At 39.7% G+C, this 17299-nt stretch overlaps 2 protein-coding genes across 3 annotated transcripts in view; one reads left to right on the forward strand and one right to left on the reverse strand.

Annotated features, from left to right (window-relative positions):
* Positions 1–2162: 2162 nt before the first annotated feature.
* LOC125900435 (tryptophan--tRNA ligase, cytoplasmic) lies at positions 2163–8548 on the reverse strand. Its single transcript, XM_049595417.1, has 11 exons — positions 8465–8548; positions 8000–8120; positions 6398–6614; positions 4433–4541; positions 4221–4340; positions 3925–4107; positions 3653–3753; positions 3364–3476; positions 3047–3220; positions 2823–2963; positions 2163–2681 (listed from the first exon to the last, which is right to left on the reverse strand). Exons 2-11 carry the CDS (start codon positions 8111–8113, stop codon positions 2523–2525), a joined length of 1431 nt encoding a protein of 476 aa, XP_049451374.1. The 5' UTR covers positions 8114–8120; positions 8465–8548; the 3' UTR covers positions 2163–2522.
* Positions 8549–8865: 317 nt separating this feature from the next.
* The window catches only part of wdr25 (WD repeat domain 25), a 62472-nt gene continuing 54038 nt past the window's right edge, over positions 8866–17299 (forward strand). For both annotated transcript variants that reach the window (XR_007450853.1, XM_049595416.1), the window contains exons 1-2: positions 8866–8976; positions 9677–10425. Coding sequence is in view for 1 of the 2 variants with exons in the window: in XM_049595416.1 (XP_049451373.1) it covers positions 9694–10425 (732 nt within the window). In the remaining variant the exon portion in view is untranslated. The remainder of the gene's footprint in view (positions 8977–9676; positions 10426–17299) is intronic.

Here is a 17299-nt window from a genome sequence, read left to right on the forward strand (position 1 = left end):
AACAAGGGCACTCATTACCAAGTGGAAGATTTAAGGGGTAGAAATGGGACAGGCCCCAAGTTTAATTAGGGACTCTTCACACGAGTTTAAGCCAATTTAAAGGTGGAGGACGTACAGATCTTTTCAGTTTAAGAACTGTTGTATTTTCCTTACCTTAGAATGAGCTGTTTATATCTACACAGGAAGCAGGTCCTCATTTATTACCGACTCAGAATTACTGTATGTCAGTCAAATCAGATTCAGATTCAGCCCTTTAATATGAATATTCAATGTTTCTTTTTTCCCGTATGAAATCTTAAACTTTTAGCAGGGCTCAGTGGGACGTTATGTAATATAGAAAATAAACTAACTACGCTAGATTGGAAACGTGCAAACTTTTTTGCTGACAAGCCAGTTCAAGGTCATTGGTATTTGATGAGCTGGGAATGAAACTCAACAATCAACTATCTTTCTCCAAAACTGCAAACTAAACCTTTAATATACATGTTTCACTGTGACTTTTAGGGAGTTCCAGGACAAAACATCACATTCTTATTCATCATGTTTTCATAATTTTTCATCTCCCTCTGAGTGTTTATGCTGTGACGAAGCTGATAAGGTTACACTATTTCTGGAGAACACTTTCTGAGTCAGGCAGCAGATAAAAGTCATAAATATCCATGTTTTCTTATGTGTTATTTCTTTAAACCTACCTCTTACAAAATAAGTGTATCTTTATTATTACCATGCTGTTTTATTAGCAACATCTCCCACTCACCTCCATGTTACTGAAATATACAGTTCATTAACACTGTGTCCTCTGCTCTCAGACACTTGACTACATTGATGTCATCTCAGGATCAGCCATGTATTGTTTATCTTAAATCACAAGTATATTCATAGGCGGTCATTCTTCAGTGCTCAGATCCAGTGTATGACAACAGGCCTTTTTCTCAATAAACATGTTGAATTGTCATAGTGGGAGAAGCTTAGGTGTCACTAATAACATTGATGATGGCTCTGTTGTATTCAAGTGTCCCAGTACACCATGAGTTTGTGACAGTGAGCCTGAAACCAATCAGGGTTCCCACACATTTTAACCACAGAATTTTCTAAACTCTTTGATAATATGTTACCCCATTCCCATGACTTTATTTATGTAGTTTAAAATGGGTAGACCAATATAATGGCACAGCTGTACACTATTACGCACGCACTTCACAGGCATTTGTGAAAAAGCAAACTGCTAGCTCTTGCTTACTTTACTTGCTAGTTAGACATTCTTGCCATCAGTTAGCTGAGGTATCGTTAAGTGTTGTCTGTAAATAACCAACCTATTATTAGCCAACTGTTTGATCGAGGCTAATCTCTCAAGACAGATTCTGCGAATTTTTTTTTTTTTGGATGAATTTCCAGATTGGATCGAGGCTGACATTTAGTCGGAGACGACAGTACGATGCTGCTCTACAGTATGATTGTACTGAGCTAGCTTCCCACGCAAGCTAACGTTGGCTATCTATCAGTAGCAACTATTACTAGCATCATTGCAGGATTTATTGCACACTTTTCACATATCTAATGTGCTTTATATGTTGATGTGAAAACCTTGGTTAACATACTATGCAACAGCTTTTCTGTATTTTCCTGTTTTTCTGCTGCTGTGACAGCGTGTTTCTTCCCCCCAAAAGTGGGCGTGGCCTCGACATTGAAGAGATGCTGGTCTGGTCTATGCATATCTTGTAATTTGAAACCTTTCCAAAACATTTTGTGAATTCCAAACCATTTCCAGGCCTCAAGAACAGTTTTTTCTAATTTCATTAACTTTTCCAGGAGTTTCTTGGCCATGGGAACCCTGTTAAATGCAATTCAGCCCTCATTAAAAATGTCTGCTGTGAAAAAGGCCTATGGTGCAGTCATGTATCACAATGTCGATCTTCCCGTGTCGGATATTATCACTGAAAATGGACACTTTTGCTGTGTGACCATAGAGACACATGTTTTCAAAAGATCTGTTTCTGGTTGTTCAAGCACGGTTTAATTTTTAGTCTTGGCATAATTGTAACTGCTTTACTTCCACCACGTTGAGAGAAAGTTCTTCTTGAGTTAACATTCAACTCAAGTAAGACTTCTTAACCACCATATTTCAAAGTGTAGCTATGTTGTAAGCAGATTTTGCAACAGTGTACATTTGTACTCTGCTTTAATTGTCATTCATCCTGAACTGATTTCAGGGCAAGGAGTGTGACGTTACAGCGACACTGCGAACACAAACACTTCATGAGGATAGCTTTGAACACTTGGTGCAGAGTGAAGCTGATAGGTAGCATGACAGTTAGCATGACGGCAAGCACAAGGCCATGCTCAGACACAGAGAAGCACACCATCGCTCCGATAATTTACATGTTTTCCTTCAGTCCTGATGTGAGAAAATGTCCCTCTTCCCCCTGACACAGTACAGTTATCTTACATGGAAAAAGATAATTAATTATTTGAACTGAGATTAGTGACATGATGGACGTTGGTGTCTCAGCTGCTCGCGCAGGCTAGAAGTTAAAATTTAAAGGCCGGGGTGTCATGAACTGCTTGACGGTCTCGTCTGTGACTTGTTTGCGCCGCTCTTGATGCTGCGCGATCATTGGCTGCAGAGTCTCAATCAAAAGCTTCTTCAATTCTCCTGTTAGGAGAGCTCCGCTTGTGTAGTCCTGCAGAAAGGACACAGAGGATACAGACAGAACAAGAAAGTCATGGAGGGAATGAGGAAAACAAAACAGAGGAAAGAGCATGACTAGAAACAGATATAAAGTTCGGAAGATACTTGTTTCCTTTGTCTTCCACATCCTCACCTGTCTGATCTTCTCCAGCTGTTCATCATCCTCCAGGAAGAAGGTCAAGTACATAAAGGCGACATCTACGTCTGGGTTTCCACCGTACTTCCTGTGCTCTTCCACTGTGTCTTTTCCTCCCGAAAATGCGTGTTTGTTGACCTGTGTGTGACACACGTGAGTCAGCAACCTGAGGCAACATAAATCTGACTGGTAACTATATTAATAGTAATAACTACTAATACCTTGTTTTTGATCTGCTTGGGTGTGTCAGTGAGGAAGATGGAGGAGTTGGCGTCGCTGGCGCTCATTTTGGTCTGCGCCCCCTGCAGGGCTGGGAAGAAGGTCGAGTGCAGGAGGGCTGGTTTGGGATAGCCGATCCTTGGAGCTACGTCACGGGTCATCCTGAAGTAGGGGTCCTAGAGGAGCGAGAGGTTCAATGCTAACATTTAATTGTGAAATATGATTACTGCTTTTGTTGCTCATTGCCTTCTTCCTGTGTTTTTAAAAGGAATCAAGCCAATTTGCTCAGGTTTCCTTATTACTGTAACACTGTCCTGACCTGGTCGATGGCGCAGGGGATGAGACACTGTATGTCCTTTCTGCCTTTGAAGATCTGTGGGAAAGAGTTACTGAAGGACGGGGCTGCCTGGGTGGCTGGGAAGCTGATCTTTCCTGGATGGATAGAAAATATTAATCACCATAAAGAACCAACAAGGTATTCGCATAAATACACTTCAGGATCAGGGAATAATGTATCAAAACCACCAACACAGGATTACACAGACACATTTTTTTTTTTACACAAAGACTGATTCGTTTTCCCATTGGATATTTTACAGGTGTCTTACCGATGCAGTCACTGTCTGTAAAGCCGAAGATGCCTTTGACCTGGTTGAATGTCACATGCTTCTGGATCTTCACCACATTCCTGTAGAATTCAGGGCATGCTCTGCAAAAAGTACATTCAAATAACAGATTAAAAGACAAAATAACAACAAAATTATATGCTGTTATGTGAACGAATCAGGTGATTTTTCCCTAATAACTATGTCAGGGTTTATATGCATCAGGAAAGCTCAGCAGCTGACAGAAATGTCAAGTTATTTTTGTCATATTTTACCCCATATAGCCGAAGTCAGTGAAGATGAAGGTCTTGTCGACATCAAAGCCACAGGCGATGATGTCCTTGGCATTTTCCACAGCGAAGCGGAGGCATTCTTCTTGTGTCAGATCCTTCCACAGGTACTTCTCATCATCTGTCATCTGGATCACCAGGGGGATGTCAAATACATCCTGCAACCATCTGCAACAAGACAGTACGTTACAGTTCCAACTTAATTCTCATGATCTGCTGACTGAACACTTGAACGTGCATAATCTTAGACAGCTCTTGGTATTACTGCGGGGAGAACTCACTTGGTGAAGATGAAGGGAATGAGGTGACCAACGTGCATGGCCTCTGAGGACGGACCTCTGCCTGTGTACAGGTAGAAGGACTTCTGTTTCTCGTACGCATCCAGTACCTGATGCATATCTCTGTCAGACACAGCGAAAAGTGACAAGTTAGGAACGAGGAAGACATGAAATGATCACACTAATTAAATATTTTCAGTTCCTAAATTACCGACCTGTGTGAGAAGAAGATTCCTCTTCGTAGAAAGCGGTGAGGCTTCTGTCCCGAGACTTTTTCTATTCTGTCCACCAGCTCCTTGTCGATTTTACTGCTGCCAAACCTCACTGAGGAAAGACAAGACACAATGGGTCGTGTATTATAGACAAATTTCCCCTATTTTTGTTCATGTCTACGATTTTTTCTTAACTTGTCAGTACGCATCGATTTCTGGGATTCACCGATGATTTCTTATTTTTGCTCTTTTCTTAGGTCAGAGACATTTTTCTGAATGGTCGAGAGCACTCTTAACAAGATAAGAAAAAAACATCTCATTCTTACAGTCCACAAATTGTTTTTCCAACACATTGAAAGAGTTTTATATTTGATGATCATAATTTTTACAGAATTTGAGGTACCTTAACTTTACTTGAGCATTCTAATTTCATGCCGCTCTTTACTCCTTTTACACTTTGTACTTTTTACTTCACCACAATTACTTGATAACTTTAGTTCCTAGTTACTATACAAATTAGAAGTTTTGCACACAAACCATATGAAAATATAAAAATTCAGCTGAAACGATTAGTCAGCTGACAGAAATATTTTTATGATCATTTCAGTAATTTTTTTCATTTAAAAACATTTTATAGTTCCAGTTTCTTAAATATGTTGCTGTTTTTCTTTTTGATATTTTGTTATTCATTAAACTGATTTAAATTTTTCTGCATTTAGTACTTTTATTTTTTAATACTTTATATTAGTGAGGAGGTGCCATTGCGAGGTATGTTTTTTTTTAAAACAGATGTGATTGGTTGTCACAGACACACCCTTTTGAGCCTGCATGGTGTGGACACCCAGTGGAAATGAGATGAACTGCTGACTGTGAAAGTGGTGTTATAAGTGTGTTCAATCTGCTGATGGAAGGTTAACACAGATCCAAGTCATCACTGCTGCACTGTTGCAATTCTCCAGTTTTCCCAAATATCTTAGTGTTGTAATCAGTTTATTTCTGGCGTTATAGCATTAGGTAGTAAATATGTGTGTATCTCTAATGACATCAACCACACATACTATCCCCACATGATCTAATCTGTAGCATTTCATCTAATCACTGTCATTCATGTGTTTCCACCATTTCCTCCTCTGCTTAAGAAACTCTTAAGCCTCTTGAAAGTCCTCCTCCCTGCTCCTAAAAGTTTTTCACTTTAGGAGCTCTTTTAAGGTCTAAGACGCTCTGTGAATCTCTTATCTTTACAAGGACCTAATCTTAGCTTTAAGGGGAAATTCTAAGAAAACGTCACAATTCTAAGAATTTTCTTAAAATTTCATCACTAGGAGCAACTCTTAGCACTAGGAAGCTTTGTGAATACGGCCGCTGAATATTTCCTCCAACACTGCTGCTGACACGGAATTTACAGCATCGCAAATGTTTAACCATCACTGTAAAGATTATCCTCCAACACCAGTCCTGACACCTTGGAAAATTACATTTACTTTAGTTTTATTTAACACAGTGATTGATTTCACTCCTGCAGAAGTTCCTCTTCTTACAGCTTGTGTGGTGGCATCTTTCTAATTGTTGGGCATGTGCCAGAGTCTTTGCACACGGCACAGCACCTGCCCTTTCACGGTATTTAGGGAGTGTTACCTATGAAGATAGGTTACTTATGATCAAGTGGTATTCATCATTCAGCACACCTGGGAAAGAACTGATTTGGATGGTTAAGATGGGTTAGGCTTAGGGTCAACTCCACATGCATCCATATGCTGAAGGTGGGTACATGTGGAGTTGCACAAAATTAAGAGAAAATATAAGAGGAATTGAAGAGAATGTTGCTGCATGAGGCCCGTTGTTAACTGTGTGTAAATTAATTGACATGTTGCCCTCATTCATACTTTAACCAACTCAAAAACTATATATTTGCCATAAAACTTCATCTCTTTATGTGAGGACCACACTTGGATTTTATTGGAATCTTACCTATGAGTTTGTCGTAATCCACTCCCTTGGCGTTAGTGGTGGAAACGTTCCATGGATTGACTGTGTCTTCATCATCAACGCCATCTGCTGCTGGCCCGTTGTTAGGGGCAACAGAGTTTTCTGCGGGCGGACAGCCTGCTTTGTAGTCCTGACCTGTCATCTGTTTGTAGTCTACTTTCAACTTTAGCAGCAACTGGACGGCAGCGTCGACTTCAGCCTGAGAAACCCAAACACTGCTGTCAGATAACACACACTGATGAAAGTAGCCATTTCCCAACAAAATCAAGAGACACTGTAAACGTTTTTATTATATTTTAAAGGTTCAGATCACCAATATGCTATGCAAAAACTTTTGGTTACAGCTGGCATATCTGTTTCTGAAATGTGATGCTCGCAACATTAACATTTATATTTTTAAAAAAAAAATTAATCTGTGATTGCCTTTCCAGAAAAACAAATAGTGGAGTGTTGAGTGAATTATCCAGTAAATAGTAAATAAATAAATACCATTTTTTGAAAAAAGATTTTGTGGTTAAAAGGCTTTGAATATCATTTTTCAGTGCTGGAAGATAGGGGTATCACAGTGTATGTAACTTTACATCACAATATTTTATTCTAATTGACAAATTCATTCTTAAAGGGTAAAACAGACAGAAATGGTTATTTGAGTAAATTAAACACCTAACAAATACCAGTACATCACACTGATGCAAAAATCATATCAAAATGTAACCTGACCGTAGCACGATTACTGAAACGATTAGGATCCCTACCATGGTATTTAACTGTATGGCAAAATCTCCAATGGTACCCAATTATTGTCTCAGGGATAATATCGTCATACTCCATGCCTTCATCCAGAATTCACTACTGTAAACTCCACTCAATACATTCAGAACTCTGCTGCCCGTCTGCTCACCCATTCCCACTGCCATGATCACATCAACCCTGTCCTCCGGAACCTCCACTGGCTCGCTGTCTAACAACGCATCCAGCTCAAAGTCCTTCTCTTCCCTCATAATGTCCTCCGTAACCAGGCCCCCTTCTACCTCACTAACCTGCTCCACCACCACATTCATTTCTGCAATCTCCGCTCCTCTAATGCCAACCTCCTGACTCCACCACTCAGGACCAAGCACTGGACCTGAGGTGACAGAGCCTTCTCCATAGCTGACCCCTCCCTCTGACACTCTCTTCAAACACACCGGAGATTTCACGGACCTCTCCCAGTCATCAAAATCATCTATTCAAGACGGCTTTTAATGTGTGAATGAATATTGTATGCCTTTAAGTATACTCTATTCCATGATTGTTCCTAACTAATGTAAAGTGTCTCTGAATACTATGAAAAGCTCTCTATAAATAAAATGTATTATTATTATATTGCTTAACAGTACTGTGAGCCCTACATGCAAAATTGCATTCATCACACTATTATGGGGTTGTTGCAGACATCTTAAAACATGGAAAACAAAACCACCTAAGGCTAAATACCTCTGAGAGTAAGAGAAATGTTTTGGGGGGGTTACATTTAACCAACCTGTAATAACTAACCCACAGAGTCAAATCACAGTTTTTACATGGTGGTCTAAAAGTACTTACTTTCTCTGCTTTGGCTGTTTTCAGGGCCCTGACTGTGTCTCCTTGTGCTGTCAGTTTCTCGTAGAGCTCCATTGGACTGTTGGCTCCTTCCCCATCTCCCTGACAGTCTGTCATCTTCACACTGGTCAGGCAACAGTGATAAATAGATTAAAACAAATTACTGACCATATCTACAACATAAATGAATGTTCCGAATAGCATATAGGATAAGGTTAACAGAATTACTATCGCTGTATCGGCTCTAGTGTTACTCTATCTCCTTCCACAGCCGATGAGAACTCTCCCATCTGTGAACCACGGCTAACTTGGTAACGTTACAGCTATGGAGCTAGCTAATGGTCTGACTCTACCACTAGATTTGCGTCACGCTAACGTATTTTATAAATTATAAAATTATTTTAAAAAACATTAAATAATGGAGAGACTACTGTAATTTATGTTTACATAAGTGACGAGCCGGCATACCTTAAGATATTCTTCACAGACAGCTGACAGCTCAGTCATACAACTTGCATCAGCCTGAGTGAGGAGGTAGTGCTTGGATTAAACTTTCCCCAGGCAAACAGGCGTCGTCAAAGGTTCCGCTATCCAGTAATGACTGCAAAAGCGCCACTTTGGACACTTTGTTTAATGCATAAAATACGCAGAAGTTTTTTTACTTTAATTTTGTCATCTTAATTTTATAGGAAACCAACGAGTTAAACTAATTTTTAATACATTTAATGCGGTGTACATCGAGGAGTCGGACATCCGTTGCGGTTTCTACCGGCTACTTTCAAAATAAAAGCTTATGAGCGTAAGCACATGGGGGCACAAGTAGGCAAATCGAAACAAAACTCTTATTCTGAAACTCCGCCTAGCGTGTACTGATTTTGCGGGATTTTGGATCTGACAGTTGATTGTTTTAACACGCACAAGTCGGATATTTAATGTTTTTGTCAGGTTGCAGGTGCAACAGTCAAAGGCAGAGTCACCGGGTAACGTTAGCTTCACTTTGTCGGCTATATTAGGCTTTGTCTCAGAAATTCAAACGACCAAAGTTAGCAAGTTTTGCTAACAGTACTGGCAGTTAGACACAACAACCTAACGTTATTTAGCGTTGTTAAGTGACGGTGACAGCATCGTGTCTGTAAGTTACGTTTACCAGACAGCTAACGGTAGCGAACAAGGTAAAGGTAATTGCTACAGATGCTTTGGTCTGTGCGAAGGTAGTAAGTTGACTTAGCTAACTTAGCTAAAACTCCCTTTCTGTTATGGCTACGTTTTGACTGATAGAAGGGCAACTTACCCAAGTAACGTTAGCCTAGTTAACGTTAAGCTAACGGTCATGCTAAAAGGCGTAATGCTAACGCTAAAAATATGCTCCCCCAAATCATCTTAGTTTCAACAAAAATGAGGCTTTAGTGGATTTTTCTTTCTCTCGCAGTCTGAATGAAATGGCTGCTGCACATGTAATTTTAGTGACATTAACACAACAACACATTTGTAAATTTGTGTCAACGTCAAGGTATTTTAATGTTTAGACTGCTGTTGTAAAAAAAATTAACAGTGACAAGTCAGTGTGATTTTAAGTGCAGAAATCCAAGCCAACGCTAGATGCCACCCTTGTGCCTCCAATGGATTGACTACACTGACATGTCACCTGATGCCCCTTTATTTTCCTTGAATTATTTTCAGGGTGTCATCATGTGAAGATGACTTCATTAGTGGCCTACGAAGATTCAGACGAATCAGAGGATGATAATCTTGAGCAATCAGAGGAGAGAGTATCAGCCCCTGTCCAAGCTGGATCTTGTGAACAAAACCAGGAAGTCAGGTTGAGTAAGTCCTCAGAGGTAACACCGAGCCCTCACAGCTTCGCACCTGACCCTGATAGGTCAGTGTTGGAATATCGTGGAAGTGCCTCAGAAACAAGCAGTTTTTCACTACAGCCACAGAGCTATTTTGACTGGGAAAGAAAATATTGCACTGACAAGACAGCACAAGAAAAACATTTTAGAGATACAGCAGCTCCTCTGAGTTTACCTTCGACTCAGGGGAAGATCCCATCACTGCAGACTCTTCTTCACACCACACAAAGTTTCGGGGATGCGTCTGCCCCAGCAAAAAGACACCACACTGTCCCGTCTGGTGTCAGACCATACATTCCCAAAAGACTCAGACTTGCCACTTCAGTAGAGACGGTGGACCCACAGTGCCCAGCAGACCAAGTCTCAGGAAACCAGACCAGGGAAAGCCAGATTCTCTCAGACGTGTCGGCGAGAATAAAGCCGTATCTTCCCCATAAGCCCGGTGCTGCAGGGATACCGAGGAGGCTTCTGATGAGCCTGGGAGGCCACCAGGGTCCAGTCAACACGGTGCAATGGTGTCCTGTGCCTCATCTCAGTCATCTGCTGCTGTCTGCCTCCATGGACAAAACTGTCAAGGTAATGAGCTACAATAAAACTGTCACTGACTTCAGGAATGATGCACATTGATGTTTTGCCTTGGAACATATGAAATCAATAAAGAGGGGATTCAGTGTTTCTGTAGTGCAGTAATCTAGGCTTATTTTATTCAAACTATGACATGCAATTCAATATTTAGAATTGTAGATGTATTATTCTGTTTACCCATGTCATGAAATTTGTCATCCTCTTTCAAGCTGACTGCTGCATACACATTGGGATCTGGAACAGTGTTGTTTTTTTTTTACAACACAACATTCCATTTGTCACTATCAGTATAGTTTCAGGCAGGTGCCAAGTGCATCGGGGAGGTCTGAGGAGATAATCACTTACCTGACATTCAGTGTAATTGGCACAGAGTCACAGGCAGTGAGATAATATCTGCCCCCGCTGCCTCGATTTATAAATGTACCACAAACCACTTCCTTTAGAATCATATCTGTCACTGTCAGTTGAATGTATGTCAGGACCCGTGGGGCTTCCTATCTTTCTCTCTCTTTCTGATTCTCCCCTCCCCCTCCTCTTCTCTATCTCACACCAGGAAAACAATCCTTCATTTGCCTACTGTAAAGGTCAAGTCACGCAGGTGTCCACCATTCACTAAATATTTCTTTCCCAGTGTGGAACCACGAATCCCACCAATATCCTAAGATGACTCTGAATAATTAATGTTTTGAATATGCATGAGACCATTTGCATAATCATACAAGTGCAGCAGTATGGCAGCCACCTCTTCTGGCACCTGGAAAGGGCGCGTTGGAGCAGATGGTGGAGACGAGGTGCGAAGGGGAGGGGAAGACTTGGTTGTTTGTATGCAGGGATTTCTCTTCTTCTCTATCTCAGACTGCCTAACCAGCTGTTTTCTGCGACACCAATAGATGGAGGAGCATATGAAATGCTCTTACTCCTCTGTGCACGTGTCTCGTGAGCCATTTTGCTCAATTTGTGTGGAGGATTTTCAACAGGTTATTTTTCCCTCTTTAAATGTTTTTAATGATTGCAGAGATCCTCAGCCTCCAAGCAAGCATTTAAATTAGACTAACTACTGGCAATGCATGCTTCAACTGGATTCTGACAACCAGAACTGTGAGAGAGCAGGAGGAGCCCCTCTTCACAGCCACAAGCAGTTATTTCAATAAAACCAGTTATTTATTGTATCAATAGAAGTCTCTGACCGTGTAATAACTGTAGATGTTTTCATGCCATGGCCACAGAAAATACTGCTTGGGTGGCAGGTGTTCATTAAATAATATTACACTGAAAACTGCAATATAATAAACTGCAGGTAACCATAGTAACAGTGCTTAAGTTTCACACTCACCAGTTACCATGCTTTAGTAAAACCCAACCGTAAGTGAAACTAACCACAAACTTTGAAATAATGTAGGGCTGTAGCTAATAGTTTTTGTCATTATCAATTATTCATAGATTGTTTGTATTTATTGGTCAATTGTTTAGTCTAGTAAAAATTAGAAAATAATTTTTAGAAAATGCAGATTACAATATATTAAAGTATATATATTAATATATTAAAGCCCAAAGTGCATCATTGCTTGTTTTGTGTGACCAAGTGTCAAACACTCAAAGATATTCACTGTGTGTTTTAATACCCATACAACCATAATGTTTAGTGTGCCAAAAAAGATTTAGTATGTCCCAATGTATTGTATGCCAAAAATACCAGGATGTTCTTCTACATCCAGTCACATTTTGCAGTATGTAAGTCAGCATGCTCTTCTGGCTATTTTGGCAATCCTCTGTGCAGCAGAAGATACGTCACATAGGCTGAGTTGCAGACAGATGACTGCTTGCTAACAGCTGATAGAATTATGACCAACAAAAGAAAGGGCGTAACTATTAAAATAACAGTGATAGAGAAATGCATGTAATTTTACAGTTGTGAATATTAATACCGCATGTTAGAATCTACTGTGTATGCAGTTATAACTACAAAGTTAAAACTACATAGATTGCAGAGCAACAGGAGCAGAGCTCTCAGGGTTGACCTCCGTCTCTGGGCGAGCTCAGAGAGTTGCATTTTGTATCTCCAAGGTAGCGTTAACCTGTTCAGATCCTCCGTCCATTCCAATGGATATAACTGGTCTAGGATGTCTAGATCTATGGGTGCGTTCCGAATCACAGCCTTTTTCTTTTTACTGCATCTGCCCTTAAAAAGTATGTACTGTTAAATCCAGTATGCACACAATTGGGACATACTGCTTTCTCATAACATTAGGCCCTGAACTTTGACCCTCTTGCTTTTGTGTCTGTTACCGTGGAAATGAAATAGAAATCAACCTAGAGAGCTCTGCTGTTGTTACTTTGCAATATATTTAGTTTAACTTTAAAGTTATAATAAGTAATAATAAGTTATATCTGCAGTTCTCTGTCGTCATTTTTGCTGTGTGAAATTTATGATTATCTTGTTCACTTAAACAATCAATATTCCGAATAATACGATTAGTCTTTGTGACTTCTGACAGCTGTCAATCAGCTGTCATCTGTTTGCAGCTCATTTGATGTGACGTAACCTCCACTGAGCAGAGGATTGTGGGTCAGAATAGTCAGAAAAGCATGCTGGCTTATTTACTGTAAAATTGGACTGGATGTAGTAGAACATCCTGGTATTTTTGGCACACTGCATTTCACATACTATGTACTGGGAGATACTAAATCTTTTCCTGGCATATTATATAGTATGGTGGTATGGAGAATGGATCGCACAGTATGATTACTGTCACCTGACTCCACCCAAATGCACAGATTTATTTGATGGGATGTCAATAAACCAATCACATTATTCCTCATCATCTAAAGTGGACTGCAGTAGAGCCACGCCCCCTTTTTAACAATCATGGCTGACCGTGAAGCAAAGAGGAAGCACAAGTCATATTGTGAAAATACATGAGTTGTGTTTAAAGAGTGTTTAAAGTAAACACAAGACGTTATATTACTTATATACATGTCAAAAAAATCTTATGAAAGATTTATAGCTTTTGCTTTTTATTTGACTCTAAAACTCAGTTCATTGAATGGACAGTGGATTTGGATGTCACTATAAAATGAATAGGGGGAAATACTGTTCTAATTTAATTTTCTAATGATACAATAAACGTATAATGGATTTTATTGATTATATACACAGAATATTGAGGTTCTCAACATACTGTTATCTGGATACTTCAGAAATTGAGGATATTTTGAGTTTTGATGACAAACACAATGCAAAATATATATGCAGTGTGTTTTAAAGCATCACTTTATTCATTGATATGAGTTATCCATTCATGAAAAAATAATAATCTCATCTTTTTTTTTTTCTTTTCTTTTTGAGAAAAGTTCTGTTGAGGCCATTTATTGTCATTTTTACTATATACTGTTAGGGAATTTTTACAGTAATATTCTTCATTCATTGAAATGGACAGAAATAAACACATAATTAAGTATCCTTATAATTTATTTATTTTTTTTGCTAATTATTTATGAGTGCACTTAGAATGTAAATCCACCATTACAATATTTTATTGTGTTTGTTTGGAACATAATTGATTCTGACCACGTTAAGTTATAAGGTTAAGCAAGACGGTCAAAGTTCAAAGGGCAGTGTCATGATGAAGCAGTTTGTCCACATGCAATTCAGAACACAGTGACAGTTCAGTGTCATGTAAGGTGTAAGCAGCAAATACTTCGAATTTTTTTGTTCCAGCATCTGTCAGATTTTTAAATTAATGATATTAATTATTTTAAAAAAAGATAAATAAATTTATAAAATAATAAATAATAAAAATAGTAATTAAAAAAAAGATTAAATTACTCTTTTTGATGTGGTCTCAGCTATTGATTATATCTCGAACAGCCTGTTAGGGTGTTATGTATTTGTTGTATCGTGCATTTGTATCTGTTGTGTACTGCTGTGTACATTGTTTGTTGTCTGTGCGAGTTGTTTTTGGGGCAAATGAGTTTCCCCTTTGGGAATATATAAAGGTTTCTAATCTAATTGTGAATCTGGAACAAGGAACTGTTTACATTTTTGCCTGAATAGTAACTTGAGCAATTATTCAGTTGTCAGAATAGTCACAGAGGCGCCGTAGTAACCTAGTTGACCTGTGTTGCACGCCAGAGTCCAACTTTTCTGTTAAGTAACTTGTGTAGTATATGTTATAGTACGAAAACAACAGAACACTTCAGGGTGTCCTGGTGTAGAAGATTAAAGGTACATATGTGAAAATGCTGCTCTGTTTATGTGGTGGTGTTCATTTTCTTGTATTGTTGCGGCTTGTCATAAATCGCTGCTTACTTATCGACACACTGCGCAGCTATATCGATTATGTCTTTCAGCACAATCGCACTTTGACTACAGCTATTCTTTTCTATTCTGTTTGGCTGAAGACAGAGAGGAGGGAACACTATGAAGTCTTAACACTTTACCTCTTTGTGTTTCTTCACCCTTCAGGCCTCCGCCTTCTCTCCCTCCATCCTGTCTGTCACTTTCCTCAGAGGCACCGTCAGACTATCATTATTCCAGCCTGTTTGCAGCCCTTGTCACCATGGCTACGGCAGGTGTAAGGCAGCAGTTTTAAGTTGATAACACGAATACCAATTTAGTTTTAATTACCGAGAGTCATTTAGGAAGCAGATTACCCCAATGAGTCATCTGCAAGGATCCGCTCTGCGTGTCTGTTAAGTGGCCGGTGAAATTAAAGAGGATGCAAATAAACAAGCGCTCATTTTCACCCATGCCTGGGTCTCACATTGTATGGGATTATTTGCAATTGTGTGCGCATTGAATGGTGCTGTTATGGCGAATATCATTAACGCTGCCATTCATTAGAGCAGCAACATGCCACTTTGTCAGACTTGTTATGTAAAAGTCTGTGTTTCGTTGAATATTTTATAGCTTTTAGATGCTATCATGAGTTGTTGTCTAATAGATGTTCATGCTACCTTGAGGTGGCAGTGTTTCCCTGAGCCTAAAATCACACAGGGAAGTGGCAGTGGAAATATTCCTAATAGTTTCCTTACTCCAATATTTAGCTTTTTGCAATTAAAAGTGTGACTTTATGTCTCTCTGTCACTTTTTTCTTGCCCTGAAGGCATCTCTAGCATTCTGTTTGTTAAAATACTGTCTGCTGGATTGATATGTCAGCCCCCCTTCCTCCACGTCCATCTCTCTTCCCCTCCATCTGTCTCCTGCGGGAGCTGCGGTACAGAACTTCTCAATGTGTTTCTCGTGCTGCATGGAGAATTCAGCTTTAATAATGAAACACAGGGAGAGGCAGAGAGGGATCTGCGGCACCCCACAGATCTTCAAAGTTCCTCCGCAGCCCTGGCGATGCCGGGAAGCAAAAAATACTTCATCATTAGTGTAAAATACCTCGCTAGGCACCAGACCAGACCACCCACTAGATTTCAGGCTGGGCCTCAGGGAGAGGCTTTTGTCTTTTTGACACGCCTGACAGAAAATCCTCCTTTTATTTTCATCGGGAAATCAGATAAAAAGCGCGTCACAATATTGACCAGCCTGTTTGCCAAGTGATCTTTTTGAAGCACGGTGCAGAAACACCACAACAGTGACTAAAGACAAAATCAACAATAGAACAATCTGGCAGATTAACACCTCATTCATAAATCAGTGTCTGTTTTTTTAGGCTTCTTTTTGCACTTTATTCTCACCATGATGTAACAATCATGCTAGTGAGGTGTTAGCGCAGTCATGGCAGTCACAACTAACAGAAGGCAGCTTTTCGCTTTTCTCTTCCTCTTCTCTCTATAATCAGAGAAACCTTTAACAACACAAAACCATTAACGCCATTACATCACACAGGGAATTGATTTACAGGCACACTCAAAGGTAATTAGTCTGATTAATTCATTACGAAGGTTGTCTTTGCTTTTAAATCCAGCAAATAAGCCTGATTTGTGTACTTATTATGCCAATTTATCCAGCAGCATAATGCTGACTAATTTAATTTTGTTCCATTACAATAGAATTTAGGGGAGGAAGGCTTAGATTACATCTTTCCCAGCTTTGAAAACAGACATTCACCAATTCTCACTCACACAGGAACTGTTTTCATTGCTGGAGGACACACTGAATGCAACATCTGTAAAGGCATGGCAGAAAAATCTCACTTTGTTTCCTTCTTTTTGTTTGAGAGAGCAGTGGCCAAGAAAACAGACCTGGACTTTTTCCGCTCTCAGTAAACTGCCTTGAAACGGTGTCCATAGCATGCAGGTGCTTTCCTGTTGTCTCTTTGAAGGAACACACAGTGTGTCAGTACCCCTGATGCCTTTTCTCTGTCACACTGCATGTTTTCTTATGTGGTGTTTGTTCGAGGTGTAAAGGATGCAGGGGTCAGCGTCAACTTTTAGCCTGTTAGCACACTGACAGTACATTTTTTTCTGTTGCATCTTCTCTCCAGTATAATGGAACTAGATGGCACTCAGCTTGTAAATACATTTCAAAAACTGAACAGCAATATCACTTTCCAGAAATCATGACCCAGTTACTCATGATTATCCACAGACCTTGTTGGAGCAGTTTCATGTAAGAACTACTTTCTTTCTACTGATCTACACCCACCAACCGAATCACTGCGCAGAAGGAAACGTACATCTACTCCTAGCTCACCTAGTACCGCTGAGCTTGCTAATGTTACAGCCTGGCCAAGGAGGACGCCCTTAAAGGGGAACTATACTCATTTTCAAAATTCATACATGTTATTTCTATGGTCTAAGACAGTCCAAAAATATTAGTAAACCTCGACAACTGTCACAAATCCAAAAACTGGAGCGATAAAACTCAAATTTGTGATGTCATTAAGTAGAAAGTGTGGAGCTGCTACACTGACAG

The sequence above is a fragment of the Epinephelus fuscoguttatus genome, linkage group LG14, assembly GCF_011397635.1.
Source record: "Epinephelus fuscoguttatus linkage group LG14, E.fuscoguttatus.final_Chr_v1".
Taxonomy (NCBI): Eukaryota; Metazoa; Chordata; class Actinopteri; order Perciformes; family Serranidae; genus Epinephelus; species Epinephelus fuscoguttatus.